The 22,470-nt window shown below is 32.7% G+C and overlaps 2 protein-coding genes and 1 pseudogene across 10 annotated transcripts; 1 reads left to right on the forward strand and 2 right to left on the reverse strand.

Annotated features, from left to right (window-relative positions):
* Positions 1–590: 590 nt before the first annotated feature.
* On the forward strand, positions 591–2,359 carry LOC123904888 (annotated as a pseudogene).
* Positions 2,360–7,208: 4,849 nt separating this feature from the next.
* Positions 7,209–17,138, reverse strand: LOC123907783 (protein argonaute 16). Of its 9 annotated transcripts, none has more exons than XM_045958161.1 (24): positions 16,957–17,109; positions 15,470–15,637; positions 15,124–15,359; positions 14,851–15,056; positions 14,554–14,772; positions 14,295–14,431; positions 14,101–14,198; positions 13,924–14,021; positions 13,630–13,798; positions 13,373–13,489; positions 13,140–13,247; positions 12,938–13,000; positions 12,709–12,822; positions 12,448–12,613; positions 12,258–12,370; positions 12,000–12,137; positions 11,735–11,865; positions 9,536–9,598; positions 8,939–9,002; positions 8,567–8,678; positions 8,419–8,492; positions 8,154–8,248; positions 7,792–7,823; positions 7,209–7,704 (listed from the first exon to the last, which is right to left on the reverse strand). In XM_045958161.1, exons 3-24 carry the CDS (start codon positions 15,343–15,345, stop codon positions 7,538–7,540), a joined length of 2,706 nt encoding a protein of 901 aa, XP_045814117.1. In that variant the 5' UTR covers positions 15,346–15,359; positions 15,470–15,637; positions 16,957–17,109; the 3' UTR covers positions 7,209–7,537. The 9 variants fall into 9 exon arrangements, with proteins under 9 accessions (XP_045814117.1, XP_045814116.1, XP_045814121.1 ...); XM_045958160.1 differs by having other exon boundaries at positions 14,554–14,775; XM_045958165.1 differs by lacking the exon at positions 15,470–15,637 and having other exon boundaries at positions 16,957–17,138.
* A 1,447-nt stretch (positions 17,139–18,585) lies between these two features.
* On the reverse strand, positions 18,586–21,656 carry LOC123909545. Its single transcript, XM_045960405.1, has 4 exons — positions 21,227–21,656; positions 21,031–21,120; positions 19,034–19,206; positions 18,586–18,910 (listed from the first exon to the last, which is right to left on the reverse strand). Exons 1-4 carry the CDS (start codon positions 21,471–21,473, stop codon positions 18,716–18,718), a joined length of 705 nt encoding a protein of 234 aa, XP_045816361.1. The 5' UTR covers positions 21,474–21,656; the 3' UTR covers positions 18,586–18,715.
* Between the last annotated feature and the right edge of the window lie 814 nt (positions 21,657–22,470).

Below are 22,470 nucleotides of genomic sequence, written 5' to 3' on the forward strand. Positions count from 1 at the left end.
TTAAATTTGTTTTATTTATCCATAAAATGAATATATTTTTATTTTGGTAATATTGTGATTATATTCTAATAAAATTTCGAAGTATTAATTTTTATCTCAACTATAATGTGACATGTTAACGACATATGTTTCGTAAAAAAAATAAAATGTTAACGACATATGTATTTTTCTTTTTATAAGCAACGACATGTATCTAATAATGTATGTCATGTTATGGTGCTGACACTGTGCAACTAAAATAAGATTGTAATTTATAGTTTAGAGGGGATGAAAACAAATTTTTTTTTACATGTATTAAAATCAGAATTTGTTCGTTTTCAAAGAGAGAAAACTACTTACAAATTTTGGAGGAAATAAAATCAATAAAACAAATTAGAGGCCAAAATCAAATTTTATTAATTTTATAACTTATAAGGCTCAAGAGAGACTCAAACGAAATCTCCACCGAAGGAGATTCATTCCTCCAAAAAATACAGCATAATTTATATCTTCCTCATATTTTCACATTTTAATGAAATACCACAAATTATTTATCAAATTTATGTTGTTTCAGCCTTTGAGGGTCACCAAATGGTTTATAGTAGCTAGTAATGTCACAAATTTATGTTCGCCAAATGCAGTTTGGTATATATGCTGACGCCGTGACTTCTCAAGTAACATCCTCTCCATTCTTCAATAAGTACTTATTTTGCTTCTGGTGGGGCTTAAGGAAGTATATAGATTTTTTCTACCTTGTTATACCATATGATATGAAACAAACAATAAGAAGTAGATATTTTACCTTACTCTTTTATTTTATCTCTCGAGTGTTAATGCATTTCGGATTTGAGGGTGCCATTGTTGTGGCAAGACCTACTTACTAGCACTTTTATTGGAGAAATAATGGTTGCCTTGCCATTGTTGCGGCAACTCTTTGATTGGTTCTTTTTGCATTGCTGAGTGGTAATATGCACAGGTAAGCACGGTTAATCTATTTCTCTTGGTCCAATAGAAAAGTGTTTTTCATGTTGGATGCGATATGATTTGAAAATGTGTTTTTTTGCAGACATACCTTCAATCGATTGTTGTTCGCCTAGAAGAGTGGAGACTGGAGAGTGAAAAGACATGATACAGAACAATGGATGCATCATAGGCAATTTACCTTCAGAACTAAGAGAGTCTATTCGTAAATATAACCAAATATAAGGACTTCCTTTGGATCTTAGGAGAGACATCAAACGCCATCTTTGTCTTGAACTAGTTTGAGGAGTTAGTCACAACACAAGAAGTAAGTTTTTTGCCTAGATAGTTTTTAATTGCAGCCAAGACTATGTCTCAATCTTTGATATTCCAAAGAAATCACGTCAAATTTGGCTAATGTAACCTCAATCACGGTTGTGAAAATATCAGAAACCTTTATCAGGGTTCATATCAGTATCACAGTGACATGTCGTTATTAAAAGCATATATATATATATATATATATATTATATTGGAACAATTTGTAAAGAGTAACTTCTCGTAAAGTTAAGACTAGCATCTGAATCTCAACTTTATTTGATAAGTTCTCAAGTTTAACTTTCGTATAACAGTTGAAACTATCAAATAACTGATTCTTATAACACGTTCCTTTGTTTGATCAAATGGCTGAGAGGATGCTAGACACAATATGTGAAAGACTAAAGCCTGCATTATGCACAGAAAGCACTTACCTTGTTCGTGAGGGTGATCCAGTAAATGAAATGCTCTTCGTAATTAGAGGTCATCTTGATTCTTGCACTACAAATGTGTTAGCACAACAATCTGGGAGGGTCGGGCAAGGAGCATTCAATTTTGTGGGACTTTTTCTTTTGAGCAACACACTTTTGTAGGAGACACACCACTTGTCCACCCAAAACCTTAAGGTGATAGGTGAATGGGTTCTCCCACTTATAAATGTTCAAGTCACCACATTCCTATCCAATGTGAGACTATTTCCACAAACTCACACTTGATATATTCTCAACAAAATGGAGGCCGAGCCGGATTCTTCAACTCATGTTGTATTGGTCCAGGTCCAGGCAATTTCTGTGGTGAAGAATTATTAGCATGGGCATTGGATCCAAGACTAAGTGTGATACTCCCTTCTTCGACAAGAACAGTTAAAGCTATCTCAGAAGTAGAAGCATTTGCACTCATAGCTGAAGATCTTAAGTTTGTTGCATCTCAATTTAGAAGATTACATAGTAAACAACTTAGACATAACTTCAGATTTTATTCACACCGATGGAGAATTTGGGCTGCTTGTTTTATTCAAGCTGCATGGAGAAGGCACAAGAAGAGGAAAGAAGCTCTGAATTAAGAGCTAAGGAGAGAATCTTGTGGCAGCTTCAGAGGCTGAAACTACAACAAAATATGGGACAGGTTTTGTTGTTTATGGAAATTTTTTTGCAAGGAGTACTAGGAAAGGTAAATATCCATAATGGGACAAACTTTGGGGTAGAAATTGTTGGAAAAATATTACATAGAATTATTTCAATAATAATAAATCAAAGAAATATTAGAACAAATAAAATAACAGTATCGAATTATTGAACAAGAAATAAAATAAGATAAATAATAAAATAAAATTATAGAACAAGAAGAACTTATCGCATTATTGACTGAGGCGTGCAATGCACTGGGCTTAAGAGTATTTCGCCACCACATGTAAATTACCCGGTGCAGTTGGTCTCATAGCTAATACCCTCCAGGATACAACAGTCACATCTTGCTAGCACTGCACGTGAATTAGCAAGGTCTCATAGAACTACTTTTTGGATGCTCATGGGAACTTAGTATCATTATTTTAGTAATATAATTTGTTGTATCTCTTCTTCCCTTCTTCTGTTCACTCGCCACAATATCTAGGCAATATACCATTGTTGATTATTATCACAAGACAAAACAATAATTCCAATTTATTAGGATTGATTGAGTGTTAGTGACAATAAAATAGAAACGGTTATCTTGACCGTAACCAACAAATTGGAAATGAGCACAAAGTAGAAATAAGATTGATATAACCATAATTAATATAATAATTAATAAAAATATCATTTAACTTTAAAATAAATTAAAAGATAAAATATCTTACAATCCCCCGCAATTTATTTTAAAGTTTTAGATTTTAAGTTTTAAGTGTTCCCAAGAGCGTGAAAAACCAACGCATAAGTACTAGTGTCTTTTGGACTATGAACTAGCACATAGAGCAAATGAAATTTGATCCACTAGAATGTCGGTGAGATTATAACCTCTATGAACCTCATTCCGTATGTGAAACAGTGACTTCATCACTCACATTGATCTTTCGTCCAAAGTTGTTCAACGCGGTGTGGTGCATTTTGGCCTTGCACCTATTCCTGGATTTCGTGAGTGGCTCTAGAAATTCTGTCCAAGCTTTCATGGAGGCGGCCACACCTCAACACTCATATAGGTGAATCTATCAAGTGTACACCACAGTCAAGCACACCACTCATTCATGAGCTATAGATTCATTAAGAGAAAAATTCAACCTCCATCGCTGTAGTATACACTATCCTCACCATACTACACCATATGGATGAACTCAAATAGAAATTGGATAGTGTCTTCTCAAATTGACAAGTGACTTGTTCTTACCCATATGAACATAGCCTTGCGAATTTTCACAATTTATGTTGGGTTACCATCACTTTCAATTTTTGTATTGGACATAAATCCATCCCCCTCGATGTATATATCATCCACTAGTTTCTTGTTCAGTGGGATTATCACAGGATCTTTTATATATATCACTCAACAACGCGTTGTTTCACAAAATTATAATAAATTGACTAAGACGTCTCTTAATCAATATTTCATCATTTATTTTCAAATTACATCTATGATATATTATCATAGGCTTACTTAGATAAATTCTAAGCAACCAATATTCTCACAAAAGGAGAAATTCAATCTATATTTAGATTTATTAGTATAAGTCTACTTGAAAATTTCCAAGTGACAACACCCCCACATTTGGTAAAATTAATTCTCCAGCAAATTATTTATCCAAGTCTACTCGAAATAATTTCAAGCGACAAACCCCCCATATTGGAGAAATTAATCCACATAATAATTAATTTTCATATCAACAAATTTCAATAAACATCATTGTATTATTTTAATATAATGGATAATCCACAATATACCATATTATATAGTTCATGGTATTCTCAAATATTTCATTAGTCACAATTATATTCAAGTCTACTTAGAATATTTCTAAGCGACATCTTTTCTATCACATATTCAGGTCATGGAATTTCTCAATAAAATATCTCCTCAATTTTCCTCGGAGAAAGCACAACATTTTTCCGTGAGACAAAACCTTACTGCCTGCATCACTTGAATAACAATTAGAGGACAATATATATACATATATATATAAATAGTGAACAATATAAGCACAACAAAATATTATTCACCGATTGGAGAAATCAAAGTTTGAAAGTACTAAAGCTTTAAAACCAATTCATTTTATATCACCCCAATGTATCACAACCGAGTGCAATCCAAAACATAGTATCTCCAATTTTTCTCAAATCTTGCAATTCGCATATATAGAATAAACATTGTAATAAACCAAGACACAAGCTCACTATAGACAACAAATTCATAATTTATAAAGAGTACTACTCATACCAAAACTTGGTCACGTCGATATATAGGGTAATTTTATTTTCACAAAAATATTAGAATAATTATATCTCTTTATTCAATCATACTCAGCGACCACACTTTTTCATAAAAACATATAATATAAATCTTTTAGAAGTTCAAGTTCAGAATTACTACTAGTACGTCTTTCTCGAATAAACAAGTGCTAAATAATTTTATATCAATTTCTAAAACACATCTATCATCAAAACATTTCAAATCAACATGATTAAAATTATCACGCAAGCTCAAAAAATATTCAAGCCTCCTCAACAAGGTAAATGATGTTATCAAAATAATGCTCAATAAGAAAGAAAGCTAAACAGTACTGGTTTGAAAAACCATAGAGTTCCTATATTTCCAAACATGTTCAAAGGATATACTCACAATATCAACACATTCGAAAAATTAATACTTGTGAGGTTTATAGATTAGAATATGCGTACCTTGCCCCTTGTGGATGGTTTCAAGGGGAGAAAAGTTTAAAACTTACGATAGACTTGATTGCACCATGCTTTTGTAGATTGAACCGAGGAAATCAACGAATCATATTTGTTCCAAAATAAAATTAACGATAAATCTACAGAATTCCATGTCAATAAAATTACTCTTAAGATTGTTGGAAAAATATTACATAGAATTATTTCAATAATAATAAATCAAAGAAATATTAGAACAAATAAAATAACAGTATCGAATTATTGAACAAGAAATAAAATAAGATAAATAATAAAATAAAATTATAGAACAAGAAGAACTTATCGCATTATTGACTGAGGCGTGCAATGCACTGGGCTTAAGAGTATTTCGCCACCACAGGTAAATTACCCGGTGCAGTTGGTCTCATAGCTAATACCCTCCAGGATACAACAGTCACATCTTGCTAGCACTGCACGTGAATTAGCAAGGTCTCATAGAACTACTTTTTGGATGCTCATGGGAACTTAGTATCATTATTTTAGTAATATAATTTGTTGTATCTCTTCTTCCCTTCTTCTGTTCACTCGCCACAATATCTAGGCAATATACCATTGTTGATTATTATCACAAGACAAAACAATAATTCCAATTTATTAGGATTGATCGAGTGTTAGTGACAATAAAATAGAAACGGTTATCTTGACCGTAACCAACAAATTGGAAATGAGCACAAAGTAGAAATAAGATTGATATAACCATAATTAATATAATAATTAATAAAAATATCATTTAACTTTAAAATAAATTAAAAGATAAAATATCTTACAGAAATTTGAGAAAACAAAACCATTTTTTACACGTCCGCTACTTAAGAAGCATAAGGGTAAAATAGAAAACTAATTGGGCGTGCGAGAAGGTGGTAGGTTGGCAAAAAAATCTCTCTTGATTTAGTGGTAGAGCATGTCATAAATCCAAATGTTTTTTCTGATCGGTATTCAAAGTATTTGAGAATACTCAGGTGGAGTACCCTTATGCTCTATCTATTATCTTTGCTTATAAAATAAGTAATAATCTGCCAGAACTGACCCCCGAACCAGATTCAACTGTTGGTGAAAAGCCGAAAAAAATAAAAATAAAATAAGTAATAATCAATCATGTCAATAATCATATTTATATATAATCATCTTATTGTATGTGCGTACATATTTCAAGGATATTAAATATAATTTAGTACTCCCTCTGTCCTTAAGCCCCATGAAATTTTTCACGCATATTAAGAAAAATCGATAGTGTAATAAATGTGTAATTTTTTGTATTACAATTACTAAATTGTCCTTTGTGAAAAAATATATTTGTAGTTGACTTTTCATATTTCAATGCAAAGTAGGGTTATGTTTGAAAAAATAATAATAAATATGTTTAAGAAATTGAAAAGATGCTTATATTTAGAGACAAATTTTATCTTTAAAATGGTGTTTATATCTAGGGACCGAGAGAGTATACACTAGTAGAATATTATATCAAAAAACAAAAGTAGAATAAAAGATGAGCCCACTAAGGGTATTGGTTTAGTTTTTTTTTTCTTTTGGGGTACATAGGGTATTGGTTTAGTTACTAATTACTAATAAAATGAAAGTTTTCGAAGTAATGAATACATACATTTTTCCATATAAACTTACATCTCTTTTGGTTCTTTAAACAATAGATAAAGAACACTTGTTAGCATTCTTAATAAAAGATTACTCACTTACTCACTTATAATATGATCTTAATTTTACAACAATCTTCATTGTTATAAGTTTTTTTTTTTTTTTTTGTCAAGCGCCAAATAGTTAGAATTTCATCTGTTAAAGTGAATAACCGGAGTTTCTGGGGTTCAAACTTTAACCCCTATATATATAATGTGATATCCCTACCAACTAAGCTAATCTCGCGATTACACATGATTGTTGTAAGTTATTATTACCGTTATGATTGTTCTCAACTCAAAAAGCCAAAAACTATTCAAAGCTATTCAAAGGAGGGGGGTTATTCTAATAAATACTAACCCAATAAATGTGGTCACAAGTGACGACACTTAAAAATATAAACTAGAGAAATGTCCCCCTCAGTACTAGTAATTCCATTCTGCTCTAGTAACCAACAGCAACATAGTAAAATCATAAACCAAAATGATCCAAATCACTAGGCAGGCTTCACATCAGTGTGACATTAGTACAGGAAATAACTGTTTCAAAACAAGTAAGGTGTGCACAAAAGCCAAGTATAATGTTAAACGTTCAATATTACCATGATTGATATGATGGTAACAATAACATTTCCCACAACCCTCACTGAGTGATTTCCTAGACCAAAATTTGGGTCTTAACATCTATGTTAACTGTACATCCCAGAGTTATCCACTTTAACTGCCCAATCAAAATGTATGTACTGTTCCATCTCAACAGAAGAACATAGAGGTGTTGACATCTGTATGCAACCTTGGAAGTTCTGGAATTGGGATGTTTCCCTCAGAATCAGGACTCAAAGATGCTTCTGATAACTCATCGAAATTCAGAAACTGTCGCATTTGAGCTGCAGCATGGTGGGCATAGCATATAGGTGCCACTGAAGAATAATGGAATGGAGAATTAATAAAAAGACAAAAAACATATTTCAAATATTGTCATGCAAAAGACAATTCTGATGGCATACCAATTGAGGTTGCAGTAGTGCTCCTTTGGTTCCTGAAATAAGTAAAAAGGTAGTTGTTAAATATGGGCCTATAAATAACTTCAGTTAGATTAGGATAGGTAGTTTTTATAGAAATTAACTGCCATATAGAGGGCCTATAAATAGAAGGGGTGATTGAGAAAGAGGATATCTTGGAATTTGACTGGAAAGGGGCCATTTTGGCATTAGGGAGGTGCAGATCCTCGAAGTTATGCGGCATCATTTGTAATCAAAAGGATTTTCCCTATTTTCTTATTCTATATCAGTTGGTTTCTATCAATAGTAAGCATGACAATTTGCGGGTAGGTCAAACATGATATATAAACAAGAGGTTGAATGCTTACACATAAGCCAGCGAATTGATCAAATTTTGCAAGCCATCTGGTGAGAATCCAATTTCATCAAGCAACACATGATAATGTACAGGCCTAGACGTTCCCTATTATAGAGAGAGGAAAAGAATCAAAGGCACATTAAAAGTTAAAACAGATAAAACATCAGAGCTTCAACTGGCAGTGAGATATTTCACTGGCACCAACATGCTCTACTAATGCTTGTAAAATGAAATGACTAAGAAAGAAAAACGAAGAAACTAGATAGGAAACCTACAATCATTCCAGCATGAGTACACATGTAGAAATCATAATTTCTTGGATGCACAATTTTTGTGTCGACAACTGTCCCTGTAGAGGAAAATTTAAGATAAAATGTTCCCGAGTGTTTGTATATGAATATACAGGACAAGAAAGTAGCATACCAGGAGGAACGTTTTCAAGAGCATTAGCTTGAAACAGCTTTATATGGTGATTCTTCTGTGCCACAATTACAGTGAACTTGGGAACATCAACCCCGTCAATATATTTATAGGCCTGTAATTACAAAAATTTATCATTACCCTAGAATTAATCAGCAAAGGATGTCATTTTAATAGGGTTGGTGATTCAATTAGGTTCTTCTTTTGGTAAACTTTGGGCTTATTTTGTTTCAAAACTCTTGTAACAAAAGAAAAAGCTTTTAGTTATTTTTCCCGTAAAATAATTGTACCCAGATAGATGCAAGGAACAATGTATAACTAAGGATAGAAACAACCAATCAAATCGATCAACGAAAAGGGAAGGTAGCACACAACCTTTATTATCTGGTTAAGCTCTATATTCAAAACCTGTTGAAATTGTGATTCACTAACTCCATCCCTGAACAGGAAAATACATCAGATAGTGAATAAAAATCTTAAGAGAGATAAAGTAATTTGAAGCCACCAAAAGCGAGTCCATTTTCTTGAAAAAACTAAAACTTCATAGCCACTCATCAAATACTAGCATAACATAAACTAATAATTAAATATCAATAGTTGAATATTAGTTTCCTAGAATTAGACAATGGGCAGTCTTACAATTAAAAGTAAAAACAAGAAACTAAAACAGAACGTTTTCTCAAACCAAATATCCCCTTAATTCTAGAATATGCATAGAAGAATTGTCCCTCTCATATTTAATCCAACAATGCAAAATGTTCTCAAATGAAAATAAATGGAGTAGAAAACACAACTATTTCCACTAATAAATAGAAGTAGCTACCCATGCATTAATGTTTTTTTTTTATATTACTATAACAGCCATTGTTAAAAACATCCTAGTTACATAACATTTGACCTACAAACAGTTAGTTCAGTTAAAGAACATACACGATTGGATATCTAACAAATGTAACAGTGATAGAATCACACCTGAAGAGAATAATTTGAGTTGGTTTGTGATTACTTGTATGATAGAAATCTAGAAGCAATTCCCTGCAACGAAATGCCATTCAAATTTTTATTGATACGATCATACATGTTACATCACAACAAATATAGAAGAATAATAATGTCATCACAACAAGTCCTTTATCATAAACACCATGTATGATTACCCTATAAAAAATTATGTTAGCACTCTCAACTGGATATTAGAAAAGTATATAATGGAACATATGAGGTTGGACAATGACAGAATGTAGTGTTGAATGTTGTTTCTTTGTTTGTCACTCATCTACAGTGCTATTGTTTCTTGCATTATGCGGAACTTCTAGCATATTATAGCATAATATTGGTATCCTCTAGAACATTCTAAGTATGTTATTGTTCTCTTAGATAAATGTCAAATAGTTAGGGAAATGTAAGATTCTGTTGACTCTGATTAGTGGATTGCTTGAAAAGCTGAGACACGTGTATAAAAACACTGCTGTAGAGTCGACACTTAAACCTTAAGGGCCCGTTTGGTGCGCAGGATAGGATAGTGATAGGATATAAAACAGGATAAGGATAGGATATGATATCAGCAGGATAACAGTTATCCTCAGTTATCCTATCTTGTGTTTGGCGCACACAGAATAACAAACATGATAACTATTATATCATGTTTTTAATACATACTTGCTCATAATAATATGATAAGATATATAAAATATTTAAATGACAAAATTACCCTTGTAAATCAATTGTTATTTTTTTAAAATTATTTTGTAATACTTTGAATTTTTTAAATAAAAAATATAAATAAGTAATCAAATAAATTTATATAGTTTTAAATAAAAAAATATGAGAAAATAAAAAATTTTAATTTTTTTTATGAATCATGATCAAATAAATAACCCAATGATATATACATGTTAGATAAGCTAAATAAATATATGATATATCTCATACGTAAATAATAAAAATACCATTGCAAAATAATTATATTTAATTTCTTATAAAATTTAAATTAATATCCATATTTTACGATTTTTTAATAATTAGTTTACTTTAAAATATTGTAATTTTAGTATAATTTTGATTTTTTTATATTATGTAAATTACAAAATTACCCTTGTGAGAAAATCACATGTATATTTAAAAATTAATTATTTTATTATTAATTTACTATCAAATTATTTTATTATTTATATTTTATTAATTTTCATTTTTTTTATTTTAAAATATATTTTATAGAATAAATCAGTAAAAAAAATAAATTATCCTATCCTGCTGGTAACCCAGCTCAAATTCAGGATAAGAATTTTAACTAGAGAGACAGAATAGGATAAGCTACAGGATTAACTTATCATATCCTGTTGTGTCACCAAACACTGGACTGAAACAGGATATGATACAGTTATCCTATCCTGTCTCTTATCCTGTGCACCAAACGGGCCCCAAAGTGATATACATTCTCCCTATGTGAAACTTTCCTGTTTTATCAGATACTATTTCTTTCACTACAAATCTACAATTAACTTTCTCTCCCAACACAGTCATTATATTCCTCAATTTTCTCCTTTCTCAACTTTCTCCACCAATGATAACTATCCTGCCTTTATGCCAGCCGAGCACAGATAAGGCAGCATTACAGGACTTGCCTTCAATCCTTGTTAATAGACCATTCATAATGTAGCAAAACATAGTACACAGGAAGCAACTGCTCCATCACAAATTAATCACACGAGTAATACTCACACGTCTCAACAAATTAAAAAGAAATTAAATTACAAGATAAATGATATAAAAAATGACTAATATGAACTAATTAGATATTGACATCTTTATTGATTAACACATCCAAGTCTTATGACGGATAGTCTTCATTTAACTTACGAAATGATTTGTTTGCAAGTTTCAAAAAGTTCATGAGCATTATGATATGAAATCTCAAATTGGCTACTTCAAAATGAGATGAAATCTGGGATACTCTACTGCATTTTATCCTGATAAATACTAACTTAGTTCCTATATATAAGACCCCATAGACCAAAGCACAAGAATTAAGAAAAGCAGTTTTTTTTTAATTTTTGACAATAAGAAAAGCAGTTTTTATATTAAACGTTAATAATGTATTTTACAAGAGGATGATTTTACATATAGGGACGGAGGTATAAAATAGCAATAGTTCAGTATATTTAATCAAACCTGATAATACCATCATCAATTCCATCACCCAAAGGCTTGAATAGAGCATCAATCATCTCAACCTTAGGTGACTGCGATCTCACAGATGCTCTATACCTCGAAATTAGAGGCCAACATCGAGATCCAACAACCTACAATCCAACATAACTAGAATTTAATGCACAGATGACAAAAAAAATATAAAACAGGATGTATTACAATGAAAATATAGGACTGTTTGATTGCTTACAACAAAAGTAGGGGAAAGAAAAAAGAATAGACTTACAGCTGCTATGGATGGAATATCTGATCGGCCAGGGGAACCATGAGAGACATCCATCCCTAAAATCATTGTTGGGGTATCTTTAAGCAAGGTAAGATTCCCAGAATGCTCAATTGCCAGCAAAGAATTTATTCCACCAAGCTATATTGAGAATATATGTAAATTTTTAAAACTATGCATAACATTATCCCGGTCAAAATAATCTAGAGCCTAGATGTTATGCATTTAAATATATCATGTTGGAAAATAGTCTTTTACTACCTTAGAATTTATTTTAAGAAGTACATTGGTAAGGTACTGGTCAGTGATCTTGAGAGGGGAAATACACTGTGTGACAACCCCAATTTCACTCAGACACTTCCTTTTCCAGGGCCCTAAAGTTTGCAGAGAACACAGTGAACAATAATATCAACGTAAAGGAAACACTGGTAAATTTTCTTAAAAGAAATACCATATATGTTGCAGTTTTTCCTCTCTGGCAAGACACAAAGAATCAACTTTGGTCTTTTAGTAAGTTTTGATATCAGCAGTTCAAACATCTTTTCAACCCTTGCAACCGGGTTAGATTTTCTCATTTGTGCTTCTTCCTCTATTAAAGTAAATGGCCGTTCAATATTCTGCGTAGATACTCAGGTACACGAGACAGTCAATTAAGTTAAGAATAAGATGGCAAATAAGTATACTATAACACCTCAGAACAATGTATACATACAATTCCCTTGCTCATTCCACATTTGATCAGCTCCCTTGTTATGTAACTAGTATCACATTGTGCAGAAAAGTTGACAACAGCCCAATATTCAATATGTGATGGTTGTAGAAGTGTCTACAAAAAGGGAATATAGAACCATCAATTATTGAACTAGTTAATTATATTTAAGATAAGTTTAAGAAACAGGAAGCCTTGAATGCTTTCTGAATGTGAAAGAATAATGCAATACCTTGTTTTTAAAGTTCCACCTTCCATTATTAGGGAAGCAGTCCTCATTCTTACCCACCTTTAACTGTATCTCAAAGAGAATTGTATTAGAAAGTTCTCAAAAGTAATTGAAACAAACCAACTCATCTACACTGCTTTCTCTATTATCTCTCTCTGACTCTCCGGTGCAAACAAAAATGTGAATATTGCAGGTTGATGCTTACTTTTGGTGTCTCAAGAACCCGACCTTCAACTGGAGTGAATTGTTTGTCAATAGAAATGCCACATGCCGTAAGAACAGCATCATCATCATAGCAAGAATTTCCTATAGCCTAAATTTTATAATGAGCTTTAATTAATATATTACCATTACAAAATTTAATGAGCTTTAATTAATATATTATCATCATTAAAAAAAACAGACACAGCACATCAATATCTATATCTATAAACATACATTTGTCAGAATTTTGATTCTTTCTTGAGGCTTTTGGCGTGATTTTTCAACTAAAGATGCTCTTTGCACAGGAGATAATGCCTTCGTATAACGCTGGAGGGGAAGAAGTGAACATAGCTACACCAATAGGATAGAAAACAAAAATTAATAATCAGATATAATTGACCCAAAAGAAAAAACTGTTACAGCAAAATTAATACAATTAGTACAAAATAAGAACGAGGGCATAGTTCATTCTGGCATAGAGTTCAACAAACCTCCAGGGGTAAAAAGATGGGCCGATTTGGCTTCCCAACATCAAGACATGGAAGGTAAGCAGAAGAGGTAAGCTCAATGCCACGGTGTTTAGCAAAATACTCATACACAGTAACATCAACTGTCTTCTCCGCATTACTGTCTTCTCCATTTTTCATCTTCAAACTAAAACTGCCAAAGAAATAAAAAAAAAAAAATGTTTTTCCAGTCATGAGACCCATATCTTTTTATTTTCCCTTTTCTGAGATTTAAATTTAAGAGAACAAACACCCGACCTTCAAAAAAGAAGCACTTACAGTTGTTGAATGCAGGGTTTCTCACTCAAGCCAGAAATTTTGAATTCTTGATTACGATGAGTAGCACGAACTCTTAAATTTTTAAGCATTCTCTTGGCCTACAGATTACCCAGAAAGAAAAATGCCTTCAGGAAATTACTAATTCCGAGTCATGAACCTTATTTAGTTGTTTGTCACCTTTGCCCAGTCAATATAACGAGGTTCCCTCACACTCTGGTTGGTTAGGAGAAAATCAATTACAGGTCCAGGTTTTACAATCATCGTTGTGGACACATCTGAAATAAATACATCAAGAACATAAAGGAGAAGAGAATACAATTTTGGTATTCCAATATTTCAAGATAAGTATGAGAATAGTCGAGCATTCCTACCCATATTAAGAGACAATCCTCCCTGTGTAAGACGAAAACTGGAATGGAAACCCCGAACTCCTGTTACTCCACCTCCAACATCAATGAAATTCTTCGAGTCATCATGAAAAAAAGATTGCCTTACCAAGAGACACCCTCTTTTCACACAGAAGAAAGGGTTCAAGTTCAACTTAGTTAGACGATGCACATAATTACTAAATTTCATGCACCAAAATTTCAAGATACTACTTTAATTTATCTTTACAGAATGCACAGGTACCTGTTAGCTGCTCGCTGCCTCAGTATGGTATCAAGCACCCTCAATGCATCCTGAGAATTAGCATATGACTCAATCCCTTTAAGGGAAAGAGCAATGGATTGCAAGGGTATTTTGGCAGAAAAACTTATCTCCACTGTGAATGCCTTTGGCGGAAAAGAACGTTTTGACCTTTTATTTTCCCCATGAGGGCTTCCATCAGCACCAGGACACTCAGTACTGCTGCTAGAGTTGGAAGACAGTATAAGCTTCGAGACTAGAAAACAAGGCAAAACTAAAACTGTCATATAATGAACTTACTGCTTGGCAAATGATTCCTCAAGTAATACTGTGAACTCAAATTTATTATCTGGAAGAGGACCGACTGTGTACAAAGTTCTATCTCCATCATACACAAAGCTTTTTCCACCAAGTTCAGAAGAGTATGTTTGGTGAAGCTTATCAATCAGTTTTCTCCCGATGCCCTTGTTTTCAATGACTCTTTTATCTTCCGAAGTGATAGTAACCTGGAAAACCTTCAATAAGACAAATCTAAATAAGGGGAAATTACATGGACAGAATCACTTGACTTACACTATACTGGAAAAAGGTTGCATCTGTAGCATCAGCAGCAACTTTGAAGAGGTTTACAAGCAAAGCTATGCGCTTTCCTGTGGTCCCAACACCAGGCCTACTGATAATAGAATAGGTTGGGAGAGCTATTTGTTCTGTTTCCATATCAGGAAGCACATCAGGAGGTGATGGAGGTAAAGCTGGTGGCTCAACAACTTCTTCAAAGCCAGAGACACTCACCATCTTGTTTCCTTTTTCTACAAATGCCACTTTAAAACATCAATCGAGAAAAGAAAATGCTATATTTGAAAGCCAAAAATACAGATATGTGAGTTACAATTTCAAGAATTCAGTGATGTATTATTACAGTTGTACAGTACTATATTTTCAGAAAAGAAAAAAAGGGTTGGAACTTCTTCCACCAAAAAGTAAGTCAAATGCCGGTTTGATGCATATATGAAACAAGAACTGCCTAAAAGTTCTCTATGACAGCTCATTGTCATTGCTGAATATCAGGCCAATCAAACACCATTGTCTGGCCGACGAGAAGAAGCAAAATTAGATGTATTATTTCAATATAAGTTAACAATTATAATAATTAGTCAGAGTAATAACAGAAGAAAAAAAATAAACAGTGTTTCTACAAAGCACCTTGTGTGTCTGCAAACAATAAATAAAAAAATTGCACATATGGGCTCTGGCAGCTCTTATTTGTAGTGTTGAGCAAAGTAGTTAATATTTTCAATTTCAACCATACATTACTGGTTATTGATACATCAGTATAGTACTACAAAATCAAGTGAAGAAAAATGGATTGAAATAAATATGGGTCGACAACATTTTAGTTTTAAATTTTCATTAAAAATGACGAAGAAAAAACTTAATATGTGGAAACCTTGATCACCTAATAAAAGAATCACCGGACCAGAATGAAGCCCGCCAAGAAAAAATAGCAAATAAAGACCATATAACTACAATCAAACCCAGATACCCGTCAAACATACATAGAAGCAAAGAGTAAGTAAGTGTTTGAATGTAAAGCAGACTATGGGCCTGTTTGGATTGGCTTATTTAAGCTTATCTACTGGCATACGTTTTGTGATACTGTTTGGCAGAACTTATAAAAACAACTTCTGACATTTTTCATAAGCTGTTTTCAGCTTCTTTTTTTAAGTTCTCCAATATAGCTTATGAAAACAGCTTATAGCATATACAAAAACAATTTAATTTCATCCGATGCTACAAAAATAGCTTATGCAAGCTTATACAAATTACTTATCATGATAAGCATTTGTGCTATAAACTGCAAAAAAGTTGTTTATCCAAACAAGGCCTAACTTCATTACAAATAAATTTCACTTAATATCTAAGGCAAATTCATGCTTTCAATGTATGAAATTGAATTGACATAAACTGAGATTTTCGATAAATACTCGATTTCAAAATAGCAATGACTAAGGACAAAAATGATCAACAGTATGATGTAAAATAAATTACCTTAAAAAGCCAATATCAACAAATAAAAAAAAAATTAAAGGACCTGTCCTAGAAGCAAAAACCCAAAACAAGAATACAGAAGAAACAAAGTAACACATGCATATATAAAATAAAAGCAACCAAAAACTAAACAAAATTGTAGGAAAATGAAAATGCATGAGTTAAAATCAAAGTTTACTTAATGCTTGAATTAGGAAGATACCTAACAATGATTTAAGGAAAAGAGAGAAATGAAGAAGAATGAGAAAATAACAACATGCAATGTAAGAAATGGGTTTGATGAAAGTTGAATTGGAGAAATCGAGTGAGTGAAATGTGTAATAATGAGATTGAAGATGAAAGTGTAAAGTTTCGTACCGGAATGAGGTTGGAATTGTTAGGGTTTTGGGTTTATGGAGATGAATGAATGAATTTGGAAATGGAACGGACTATGCGTTGGCTACACTACAGTATAGTGCGACTCTTCATAGTGAAAAGTGTGAGCGTGAGTGTGAGTGAGGGGAAAATGGCATGGTATTTGTTGACTTCTTGACTGCCCCTTGATCAACCTTTTTTTTCAGTTATATGACTATGAAACAAACAAAAAACATTTTTTTTTTACGGTGAGCTAGGAATCAAACTCATGATTTATTACATATTACTCAAACCTTTGATTAAAAAAAAAATTGTTAGCATAAATGTATATACTACATTTTTTCCTAAATATTGGATTTCTTTGAGTAAATTGCAAAATTAAGAAAGTTGATTATGATATTAAATATATTGACAATTAATACAAATTTTATAATTTTGTTTTTTTAAGAGAGAAAATTAGTTAATGTTATGTCGGTGTATTTGTTATAGATTTAAAAAAAGATGTATTGAGGGGTATGTTTGTAATTGTAAAGAAATAATTGATGCACTTGAAAATTTAAATATGGTCTTATGAAAAGGGAAGAAGAATAAACGCAAAATGATATGTAAAAAAAAAATGTAATTTTTTTTTTGTCTTACACGAAGCGGTATTCCAATGAAATTAAACTCACATGTAATTGTGAGATTCCGGGTCAAGTCCGGCCTAACAATTTTGGCATGTTTATCGGTTGAGTTAGGGCTTATGGGACAAATGATTTTATGTTTAGGGATGAAAGTAGTGTTAAATATGAAGCTTAATTAGTAAAATGGTCCCTTAAAGATATTTTTGGTTTCAGATTGGTCCCTTAAAGAAGGTCTGGACAGGTCCTTAAAGAAAAAAATGTCCGAATAGGTCCCTTAAAGACATCTCCGTTAATCAGTTTGGTCCCTAAAAAAAGGTCCGAATAGGACCGATCTGATTAACGGATATGTCTTTCAGGAACCTATTCAAACATTTTTTTCTTTAAGACCAATGTGAAACCCAAAATATCAAAGATATTTTACTGATTAAGCCTAAATATGATGAATCTAAAGAGTTACTTTATAAATATGATTGTAATACTAATTCATCCTTTGAGTATTAATTTTTTTAGCTAAACCTTTATTTTAATTAACTTGGCTCTGAATAGTGTTCATTGCTATCGATAAATAGTGTTTGCATCTGAAAATCAATGAACCATATGTTAGAAGTAAATTTTTAAGCAATAAAGATCACAAAGCTGAAATGAGACGAGTGAAGTGTAAAAGGGAGTCTTCAACAACATTTGATTGAACTTCATTCTCTTGAGCAGAGGCTTGTTCGGATCAAACTCTTGTACTGGGTGGGCACAAATTAAGTTGGGTTACAAGATCATACAAGAGATGTCAAACCAATTAATTATCCAGGTTTTTCATTGGTTTCTCTACAATGTGTATGTGAGTTACATAAAAAATTCTCAAACCTGATGCTTGATGTGAGGATTTTCACTTTTAGTTAAAGAGTTTATGATATGCAATTAAATTGTCAATTCAATGTTTTCTATACAAGACAATCATTTTCCTTAGTCTGATTTACCAAGTTTTAGTGCCTTCTACAAATAAGGTAATAGGTTATTTGTCTTTGAAAGATGTTATTCAACTCAAATTTAAAACATTTGATTTGATACAAATTTCTCTTCACGATGCCAATATTTACAAGCTAGCAAAGAATATATACATGGAAACGAGAAACACCAAACAAGGTTCAGACAGAAGGCCTAGATCTCAGAACCCTCTCAAGTTTCTCAGCTTTAGTGTAATCATTGTCACTAAGAGGTCCAGCAGGAAAAGGTGTGATCTCCACAATGAGATGGGGAGTTGGTAACTCATCGAAAAGAGCTCTCACATTGTTGCAACAAACACTTTCTCCATGAGCACTTTCTCGTCGGATTTGACAACCCTGCAATGGTTATTTAGCAGGCAAAATATGTCGGTCAAACATGCAATCCTAATTTGTGAGGATAACAGAATAGTTCTTAAGAATAAGAAAATTGATTGAAACTGACAAAGGAAAATTGCAAACCTTGTGAGAAGTGGCATCAACAAAGTGGTCATCATCTGACAATAGAGATGCAATGGATTTAAGAAGTCGTTGCCCCTCAGACTTGGATGGGACTCTATAGTTCCTTCTCAGCGTACCCTTTGTTGTAGGATGCCATTTGCTCGTAAGGTTCCCTCCGTTAGCTACTTCCTTTGCTGACCAAATAAAACAACTTGAAATAAACAACACACATTGTAACATAAAGATACAGTAGAGAAGCAGTTAGGCCATAGTAAATATAAATTTAAGAGTAAATTAGTCTACCTGCTACTCTTTGCTGCCATCTATACAAATAAGATTAAAACCTAATACTTCCAACATGATATCGGCATAGCATCTTCTATGACCTATCTTGCCACTATTCCGCTGTCGAGGTCCATAAAATCTAGAGATTCACTTCAGGGGTTATTTTTTGTGGTGGTTTCTCAATGATTTGGAAAGTCTTCCTCCTTTATTTTGATTCAATGAATCATCAATAGTAGGAGTCAAGAAATTATCCGGAATGTAATCTTATTCAAAGTCCTACAAATCAGCAGAACTAGATCTAATGGTATGACTAGAATATGGATTAGAATTAGGCCTAATGATACCTGAAGTAAACATTCCATCTAGTTTTTCTGTCTTTGGCTGTCTGATGGTTTGGTAACCTATATGGCCTCAAAGTTGGCATACAGCTCATTTCTCTAAAATAATGGCATGATCCTGTGTTCTAGGTGATAATAAAACTGTAGGATCTCTAAATAAATTCTTAAGATTCTTCATGTATTCTTTAACAGCATCTGAAATATCTCCAAACTCAGCAGAGTAACCAACTATGATGTTTCATTTTCTACAAGGAAACCTTGGCATTCACCTTGCAAAGCTGACATTGCCAATTATATGGCTGCTGCAGATCTATACAACCAAGGTTTGTATTTAACATCATCTCCTGTCCTCCCACCTTTATTTGCATATATTCAAATACATAAAGTCGACACTCATCTCCCCTATGCTTGCCAACCAAACAATTCCTACGCCTACATCAGTCGTCAGCCCCCCCGAAACCAAAAAGGAAGAAATAGTGTTGAATTTCCATCACTTGCAGTTTCAAAGTTACGTCTTGGCCAAAAACATTTAACTTCAAATGAGTCTTATTGTGGATCAAGTCTAGAAGACCTTTAATCTTCTTTAATGAGAAGTTCTCTTTGGGATTATGGGACTTCCCTTTCCCTTGTCAATTGTAGTCTTTCCATGTCCATTTACATCTCCCTCCTCCATGATTTGAAACCCTTCTCTAATGAATCCAATCTCGCATCCATTCTTATATGCACCATGAACCATTAAATTCCGTAGATTTTGGGAGCACCATTACTTGATGCTAGAGAGTAAAGTAAGCATGTCTATTGTTCTGGTAAGTCTACAGAGCTACAAACTATTACGTTTTCTTAAACTTTACACTTGCAGTTATCCTGTTGTGTTATGTTAGTTACAGTTTGTTATAGTTTAATATAGTCTTCTATAATAGACTTTTCAATTTTGTAGTAGTAGTTGTACAATAATATATGGTTTAATCTCTGCTTTAGAGAACTGACAGATGTAAATTTTTCTGTTCGGCTTGTCGGAGATTCTCTCCTCATTACATAGCTATTATCCTCACTTTCTAATTCTTTGCATCCACAAATTGCCGGATGCAACCATCCAATGTCTAATAATGATGTACAATTCGATTGTCCACCAAAGGCACCGTGCACTGTTTCATTTCGCCCACCAGTAGTTGCTTGCTACTGCCTACTTGCTAATCATATCATATATCAATACCTTACAAATATAAATAGCACATTCTAGTTCGACTGTGAAGAAACATGAAGTAATCAATCACTAATTAATTACGAAAAAAACAAGATGGAACAAATTTAATTTTGTAACAATACACATAAATAAATTCACTGAAATAATTACTCAAAAGCATGCATAGATAGATAGATCACAAATATATATACCTGGTTTTCCTAGTATACTTTGTGTCCATTTAGAGAACCCTAAGTCACCACCAGATTCACTACTGTCACCATTATCACCAATTTCCAAATCTAAAACAAACAATGAACTTATTAACTTATTATAAGGAAAAAAATAAATTAAATCAACCACAGTAAAAGAAGAATGGTAAAAAGAGTAAAGTAAAGTAAAGTAAACCTGAGAGAAGTGGATTAGATGGAGATCCAACGAATCCAGTCTTGAGAAGAGCATAGAAGATACAGATCCTACCAACCCACAGAACAGGAGTTTCAATCAAAGAAGCACGAGTGATGGTACTTGTTGTTGTTGTTCTGGATTTTTTAGTGAGGGAAATGGAAGGTTGAAAACGAGGAAGAATTGTTGAAGAAGAAGGATTGAGAGAGTGAAAGGTGGTGCTGATTTGCAGAGAAGAAAATAGAGTCATGTTTTTTTTGTTGTACTAATTGTTTCTGAGATGATTAGAAGAAGAGGTTACAATATTTCAATGTGGCTTCAAAGTTCAAATGAAAGTGTTGTAACTGCAAGAAGAAGGAGAATGAGTGAGTTTGATTGATCTTTTTTTCTTTGCTAAAATTAAATAATTAATTCAGACTTTGTTACCTTCTTCAATGCATGGATGATGGATGGGTTTTTAAAAGGAAAGGATATTTTTCGGAAACAGATCCAGTGCAGTCAAAATGCGCGCAGTCAGTACATACAAACCGTCCGATCTTGATCAGACGGTTAAGATTTTAAGTTCAGCTATTGTTAGTTTTTTAAATATAAAATTGAGTTTTAAATCTGACTGTCCGATCTATTATCGAACGGCTCCGATGTGCCTGAATGCAGTACAGTCATAAATCGCTGACTGCACTCAAACCTGGTCCGATATTTTTCTGCTTTCTTTATGAAGGTAAACGACGTCTTACGTGTACGTTTTAGACGTGTCGCTATTCGTTTTGGATAAGTCTGTATATTTTCTTTGACACAATTTTGGATAATGTATGTATGTACAGGTATTAAAAAAAAACTTAATTAATTAAATGGTCCCTTAAAAAAATCTTATGTTTCATAATTTTTCCTTAAAGAAAAAAAGTCTGCATTGGTCCCTTATTGATATCACGTTTGCCACATTGGTCCCTTCGTTAATTTATTAACACCAAATATATTAGGTGAACCAACATTACATGTGGTCCACCATAGATCTTAATAAATCATTTAATCTTAACCTTTGATTCTTTTGTCAAAATAGTAACCATTGGATTTTGTATGTCTACCACATCTAGCAATACACCATCAACAACTATTTTTTCTCTCCATTTCTTCATCTTCTTCAATGGACTCACCATGAACACACCATTGAAGCTTTAATGGAGCTTTCACAAAAAAACTCAAATCAGCTTAAAAAATCACAAAAGAATACACAAATTCACTTGATTTTT

Source organism: Trifolium pratense, linkage group LG2, assembly GCF_020283565.1.
Source record: "Trifolium pratense cultivar HEN17-A07 linkage group LG2, ARS_RC_1.1, whole genome shotgun sequence".
Classification (NCBI taxonomy): Eukaryota; Viridiplantae; Streptophyta; class Magnoliopsida; order Fabales; family Fabaceae; genus Trifolium; species Trifolium pratense.